Raw genomic sequence first — 7,538 nt, forward strand, 5'->3', positions numbered from 1 at the left:
TGCTTTGGTATTTGAAGGACACGTGTATTATGTGTCACCAAAATTCTGTGATAAGAAAAAACAACAGAAAATGATAAAAATGAAAAATAAATAAATAAAAATACAGAAATGAGAGAGAGTGAGTCCAAAAAGTCTCTAAAAGTGGTTTAAGAAGAAACCAAACAGGTGTACGCCCACGCGCTGCGTTGTAAAACAGAACGAGCGAGTCCACCAAACCAAAACGTACACGCGCGCGTAGGCAAATCGCTGCGTGATTCGGGTCTCTCGGAGACGGTAAACTCTCGGCTGTCTTCGTATGGACTCTCAGCGGGTCCGTCCTTATTACCAGACACCTCTCTATCTCTCTCTCTCACACTTTGCTCCCCCACGAAGGAAAATCGATCCTGTTTCTCTCTCTAAACCCTTCTCTCTCTCAAACTCATCTCTCTGTTTTCTGCATTATACGCGTTGGATGGTTCTCGGGCACCGATGTTCTGAGGGGAACTAAGTAATTGATCCATTTGGGCATTGGTTTCAGTGCATGTTCTTGATTTTCTGGAGGTATGGAATTCTGGGTTGCCGTAGATTTCACGTTTTCTTTATTGGGTTTTGATTCGTTTGCAAACTTTGTTCTTGAAAAAGCACTTTTAAGAACAGAAGCACTTCTGCGTTTGATATTTACTGGTACTTGGACTTTTGGGTTTTGATCACTTCTGCGTTTTGTTTATTGGTTTGATTCAAAATCCGTACTTTCTTTGTTTTGTTCATGATTAGCATGTCAGAGGATGAACAGACGCAGAATTGTACTCCACTGGATGTTTTAACATGTTGATGTTGTTTGTTTTACTGTTTTATTAGATTTGGTGCTTCAATGCAGATAATATATTTCTGATTCGGATTTAGATTTCCGATTTGGCAATTTCATCGTTATTCCATTGGTTTAGTAATTAAGTTTATGCCTTAATTTGGCATATTCATCATGATGGATTTGACAGAGTAGGATAGGTTGATGATTTTATAGAGCACAATTTAGGCTGCCTTGCTTTGTGTTTATTGATTGATTTAGGCGTACGTTAAATGGATTTGATGTGATTATGATTCTGGAGACTAATGAATTGTTGCTTGATATATTCATACTAGATTTTTCTCCAGCAGTGAAATCTGAGGAAGATTTCAAAAACTGAGAAATCGTTTTCTTCTCCACTTGGTAATTGGTGGAGATGTCAAGTTATTTGGGTGTTCACATTATGGATCAATCGCTTCAAAGCCAGTTCACGCAGGTTGAGCTTCGCAGTCTAGAATCCAAAGTATGTATAATTTGTTCCCTGGCCAGTTGATGTTTAAAGTGTAGGAGATCTGAATTTTGATATCGTTTGGCATTTTTGGATGTTATGTGATAGTTTGTCTTTAATATGTGGCTTTGAGTTAATTGCAAACTTATTGTGCTTTTCAGTTTAATTCAGTGAAGAATCAGAATGGTAAAGTTTTGGCTGGAGATTTGCCACCTTTAATGATGAAATTAAAGGCATTTAGAGAAATGTATTCTGAGGAGGAGATCAGAGGTATCTTAAGCGGGTTGGAGTCTGACTTCAGTGACGAGATTGATTTTGAATCCTTCCTTAAGGTGATTCATATTGTTTCTTTGTTTTCTTTTTCCTCTCTCTCTCTCTCTCACACACATGCACATTCACACACTCACTCCTCCATGCATGTTACTGAGTAAATCGTAGTGCTGAACAAAGTAGGCATAAGCATAACGATTGGAGGTCGTTGGTTTAAAACTTCAAATTGCAGAAACAGCATTGCTTGATGTAGGGGCAGGGCTGCATATGTGTGTTGCCCTCTCTAGATTCGAATAAGTGTGGCAGTTTGTAGTATCATAGTACTATACCACCCTTTTTAATCGAAGGAAGTCCCAGATCAGAAGAAATGTTTTTTTATGTTTTCATTTTGTGTATAAGCCATTGCATGTAATTTGCTACATTTACAAGGGAATTTATAGGATTTCACATATTAATTTTTGCACAAATTGCACAGGCATACTTAATTTTGCAAGGGCAAACAACGGCAAAATCGGGTGGTTCAAAGAACTCTTCATCATTCTTGAAGGCCACTACAACCACCCTCCTTCATACAATCAGTGAATCAGAGAGAGCATCTTATGTGGCTCACATAAACAGCTATCTTGGGGATGACCCATTTCTAAAGCAGTTTCTCCCATTAGACCCATCTACAAATGACCTATTCCACCTTGCAAAAGATGGAGTTCTCCTCTGGTATTTAAGCAGGGTTCAGTTTATTAATGTCTATGCAGTTATGTCAGTTAAAGCTGTTTTTTAATTCTTTTTTTTTTTTAATTCATGTAATTGATCAAATGCAGCAAGCTTATAAATGTTGCTGTGCCTGGGACAATAGATGAACGAGCAATTAACACCAAAAGGGTTCTCAACCCATGGGAGAGGAATGAGAACCATACTCTTTGCCTCAACTCTGCCAAGGCCATTGGCTGCACAGTGGTTAACATTGGCACACAGGACCTGGTTGAAGGCAGAGTACGTTTAAAATTTTGATTCTGAAACTAGTTTGGTGTATATTTTTGGGATACTAAATTTTTGTTTTGGTTATTTTTATTTGCAGCCTCATTTGGTATTGGGGTTGATTTCGCAAATTATAAAGGTAGGTAGCTAAAGTTTATTTTTGGCACTAAATCTAGCATAACCACAGAGGAATTAAGCAAGTTGGAGTACTGATTCATGTAGTTGACTCTTTTCACTTTTTCCTTGCATGAAACCAATATGGAAACTTCAGATCCAACTGTTGGCAGATCTCAATCTTAAGAAGACACCTCAGCTTGTAGAATTGGTGGATGATAGCAAGGTTATCCAGTTTGGAATTTTTTCACTTATCTTTGAAAACTTTGTAGTTAATAAGTTCTTGGAAAAGAAGAATTTGTTAAGGACTTTATTTTTCTTGTATTATTATGTCACAGGATGTTGAAGAGCTTTTGAGTTTACCCCCTGAGAAGGTCTTGTTGAAATGGATGAATTTTCACCTCCAGAAAGCAGGCTACAAGAAACCTGTTTCAAACTTTTCTTCTGACGTGAAGGTATTTTATCATTCCTATTGTATATCTAGGAGCATCTAGCACAGTAGCAGTGCCATAGTTATTCCTCTTGTGTTTTTTCTCTCTCTCTTTTTGCGGGTAGGCAGTAAGGAATTTAGAATTCTTAATACGATCCGGTTATTTCTCCAACGCAAACTAACTTGAAAAGAAATGATCTGATTGATATATAGAACAGGTAATATAACGCAGAATGTATTTGTCCTGGTATAGAAGAGAGTGTGAAGGACTAGTATTGTTAATGAGATTGTTTCCAGTTTAAATATTTGCAAGTGATATCCTCTTTCCTCACTTATCTCCTTCATAATTCATTCAATCAGAACTTGCAGTGCACTGCTAAATACCGCTGTATCATTATTGGTTTCTCACAATTTGAATTGACGTTTAAACCATCTGATTGTTTTTCCATGATTTGTAATCCAAGCACAGGATGGAGAAGCTTATGCTTACCTACTTAATGTTCTTGCTCCAGAACACTGCAATCCCGCTACATTGGATGCCAAACCCAATGAAAGGGCAAAGTTGGTTCTCGATCATGCTGAGAGAATGAACTGCAAAAGATACTTGACACCAAAAGACATTCTCGAGGGTTCTTCAAACTTAAATCTGGCATTTGTGGCACAAATATTCCATGAAAGGTTGGAAATGAACTATCACTATCTTTTATAGTCAGAAAGTAACTTTGTATTATTTTCGTTTTGTTTTACGAAAGACATGTTATATGGGATGGAACTAATTAGGTAGAGAATTTTGAGGATAAGCATAGGCATACAATCCTGCATATGATATGTTGTCAAACGAATCTGATGGAATCATGTCCTAGTAGCCTAGATTTTGGTCTTATCATTCTCCCTCCCTCCCTCTCCCCTCCCTCTCCCCTCCGTACCCTCCCTGCTCCGTGTCTCTGTGTCTCTGGGTGTGTGTGCGTGTGTGTACTTGATAATTTTGGTAATTTGTTTGAATATACTGTGTCTGTGTGCAGGAATGGCCTCTCTACAGACAGCAAGAAGATTTCTTTTGCAGAGATGATGACAGATGATGTGCAAACATCAAGAGAAGAGAGATGTTTCCGGCTGTGGATCAACAGTCTAGGCATTGGTAGTTATGTTAATAATGTGTTTGAAGATGTGAGAAATGGGTAAGAAAGAGTTATCAACTTGAAAAGTTTTCTATATTTAAAAAGTTGTTGATTATGAGTCAAACATGCGAGAAGTGTTGCATGTCGCCAAAATTTATTTAGTTTATTTGACAGTTGACCGAGATAGTTACATTGCTTTTTCCTGATTAATTTATGATTTTCGTTTTCACAAGCCTCTTATATGTGGGATTTACTTTTATAACTCTTGTATGCAGATGGATACTATTAGAAGTACTCGATAAGGTTTCACCAGGTTCAGTTAACTGGAAGCAAGCATCAAAGCCTCCAATTAAAATGCCGTTTAGAAAAGTGGAGAATTGCAATCAAGTTGTAAGGATTGGAAAGCAACTGAAATTCTCGCTGGTGAATGTAGCTGGAAATGATATTGTGCAGGGAAACAAGAAACTCATACTTGGTAATTTTCACTCATCAATATGTACTTGTGTGCACCTTCCTAGTCCCTTTGCTTTTGAGCTTAGCAGCAGCTGGATAAATACTACATCGAATTTTATTCGTTACTGGTTCTGGTTATCTTCTATTGATTTCACTGACTACCTCAGTTTTATTTGAGTTCTGCAATGGAGTTGCATGATGTAGTGTATTAATAAATTACATGAATCTGTTTTCAGAGGGTGACAATCTGACTTTACGTTAAGCTTCTTTGTTTTCTATTCTCAAGAATAAAATGCTGTCTAGTTGTTTGCTACTTGCTTGCAGTTAATAAATAAATAAAATGTTTTCTCCTTTTCTTGAATTGGATTATTCGTCATCTCTTTGTTTATTTAGAATTTGTTGTTAAATACTAAAGTACGTTTTCCCTTCTTTTTTTCAGCATTCCTATGGCAGTTGATGAGGTTTAATATGCTTCAACTTTTGAAAAATCTAAGATCTCACTCCCAAGGAAAGGAGATGACAGACGCTGATATTTTAAAGTGGGCTAACAACAAAGTCAGAAGCACAGGCAGAACTTCTCAAATGGAGAGTTTTAAGGTTCAACCAGACTAAACCTGTTTTCATTTTTAAGTTTAAGCGAGGTCATAATTCTATATATGTTTATATGTTGTATCCTGAAACATGGGATTTTTTTTCCAGGATAAGAGCCTGTCAAACGGGATTTTCTTCCTCGAGCTTCTCAGTGCTGTGGAGCCTAGAGTTGTCAATTGGAACCTTGTTACCAAGGGTGAAAGTGGTAAGCTTCTTTGCAATATCGTTTACAGCTGAGCAAGAAATGGCCCTTGACCCATTGGCCAAGTTTGAATAAAGTACTAATGAGAAAAGTGCTTTTTTGGTTGCCATTATAGCTGATGAAAAGAAGTTGAATGCTACATACATAGTCAGCGTTGCACGGAAGCTTGGCTGTTCCATATTCTTGTTGCCTGAGGACATCATGGAGGTAAAGAATAACTCCAACTGCAATGTTTCTTTTGTTGATTTACCTCATTTAATACTTAAAGACTAAAGTAGTGACACCTTCTCATCGTTTTGATGACCTGCATGATTTATGAGAATGATATTGTCACACCATTTTAATTGAGTACGGTTTGTGGCCGAATATTTTTGAAGCTTTGCGTTTTAGATAAAAAAATTCCGACGTGCCCTTGAAATTTATAGACAAGCACTACTTTTGGGTTTCATATAACTTCATAAACTGCAGTTTCAACTAACACCAAGTCATTATTGTGATGTTATTGCAGGTGAATCAGAAGATGCTTTTGACACTAACAGCCAGCATTATGTTTTGGAGTTTGCAACAACCAGTTGATGACACAGAAAGATTGCCATCCCCTGTTGACGCGTCACCGGCAACATCTATCAGCGGAGAGGATGAAAGCTTTTCTTCTCTTGGCGGTGAAATTTCAAACTTGAGCATCGACGACACTGCCTCAGACACTACACAGGTTGAGAACGATGGCAGCAACACTCCTCTGGGAGGCGGGATCGGGGTGGAAGGGGAAGGAGGGTGCATAGCTGTTAAGTAGGTCGAAGGAAAAGCGTAAATATACTTAGAGAGCTCCATAAAAACATGGTTGGTTGTAAACAGAGTTAGAGTCACAGGTTGAAAGAAAAGAAAAAAAAAAGGACGACATTGTAAAGTACTTCCACTATGTAGATAGGAATTTTCGTTTTTACAGGAATTACGTCATTCCAGAGACGATGTAATTCACAAGATATGTTTTTTGATTGGTGGGTGAGGTAAAAAATGGAAAGAAAATAAAAGAGAGTGAAGTGCAAGAGGTGAAATGAAATGTACAAGAAAAGAGCATATGTTGGAGAACTTTTTTGTTACTAGTCTGGAAGAATGACAGTTGAATTTTGTCTTTCGGATCGATAAAGTGCTTATATCAAACCCGTTTGCGTTAATAAGAACTTTAACCTCATTCGAGGGCGCTAACGACATGTTTACTTGTCAAGAATGAGGAATCGAGGTATTGGGAAACTTTGTTGATCAAGTTTTCATTCTTAGTTCCTTAGTCCCATAGTTGATTAAATTCCTGATTTGGAGGGCATGAGATTACTGATTTAAGGTGGCATTCACATTATTTTTATAACTTTTTTTTATAAAAAATGGTCCATGAAATTGACACATCTTAGATGTTGAAGGTCAATCAATGTCATTTTTTAAATTTGCAATATACATCTTATTTAGATTTTATTTACTTTAAACAATAAAGTTGAATGTGACCATATAATACTACGGTCTAGTGCTATTCACCTTCACTTATAAGCCTGAAACATCCTACAAATCGTTGCAGGTTCAATTGTCTAAAGTTTTCAGGTAGCTTTCAAAACAACCACCCTTTGTTACCTCTGTTTTGCTACTTTTAGTGCAAAGTTTGACTGTTCTTGTATGACGTCAGGCGTTCTCAGAATGATCTGGCAGATCACACACCTTTAATAAAGGATTATATTAAACGGAACGGTGCCTTAGCGAGGTGCAAGGTATGTTTAGCATCTTCCATTATCATTTTAGTTGCAACATGTAATTAGTCATTGTTTTAGCATTTCATATCATTACCTATCTTTTAGATTACTTAGGATATGTTATGAACTTTATTTATTTTATTGACATCAGCTGATTGAAAATGAGTGCTTGCTTGGTCATAGTAGTTCTTGCCTAAATCATAATTGGGATGAAATTAAAAAATTTCCTAGTTTACTTTAGACTCCACCATCCAGCTAGTTGCCAACAACGTAGACCACCAAAATAAAGATTAGCCTAATTTTTGTTGCTTAAAATAATTTGATTCAACTGGTTCTATCTTTGTTTTATTTTCACTCGGATTTTATTCTCATTTTCTG

General features: G+C 36.9%; 1 protein-coding gene across 1 annotated transcript; it reads left to right on the forward strand.

Annotated features, from left to right (window-relative positions):
* The first annotated feature begins 232 nt into the window (after window positions 1-232).
* LOC103428030 (fimbrin-1-like) lies at window positions 233-6,552 on the forward strand. The gene is made up of 15 exons (XM_029100106.2): window positions 233-540; window positions 1,120-1,286; window positions 1,433-1,603; window positions 2,017-2,255; window positions 2,360-2,531; window positions 2,617-2,655; window positions 2,788-2,856; window positions 2,969-3,085; window positions 3,530-3,738; window positions 4,083-4,238; window positions 4,454-4,653; window positions 5,071-5,228; window positions 5,331-5,427; window positions 5,540-5,631; window positions 5,933-6,552. Exons 2-15 carry the CDS (start codon window positions 1,200-1,202, stop codon window positions 6,215-6,217), a joined length of 2,091 nt encoding a protein of 696 aa, XP_028955939.2. The 5' UTR covers window positions 233-540; window positions 1,120-1,199; the 3' UTR covers window positions 6,218-6,552.
* The last annotated feature ends 986 nt before the right edge of the window (window positions 6,553-7,538 follow it).

Source organism: Malus domestica, chromosome 03 (assembly GCF_042453785.1).
Source record: "Malus domestica chromosome 03, GDT2T_hap1".
NCBI classification, from domain to species: Eukaryota; Viridiplantae; Streptophyta; class Magnoliopsida; order Rosales; family Rosaceae; genus Malus; species Malus domestica.

Bases quoted from the DNA above. Each gene is read 5' to 3' on its own strand.
- LOC103428030 (XM_029100106.2), top strand. From the start codon at position 1,200: ATGTCAAGTTATTTGGGTGTTCACATTATGGATCAATCGCTTCAAAGC. The intron at 5,428-5,539 runs GTAAGCTTCTTT...TTGCCATTATAG, and splicing joins TGTTACCAAGGGTGAAAGTG to CTGATGAAAAGAAGTTGAAT. The intron at 5,632-5,932 runs GTAAAGAATAAC...ATGTTATTGCAG, and splicing joins TGCCTGAGGACATCATGGAG to GTGAATCAGAAGATGCTTTT.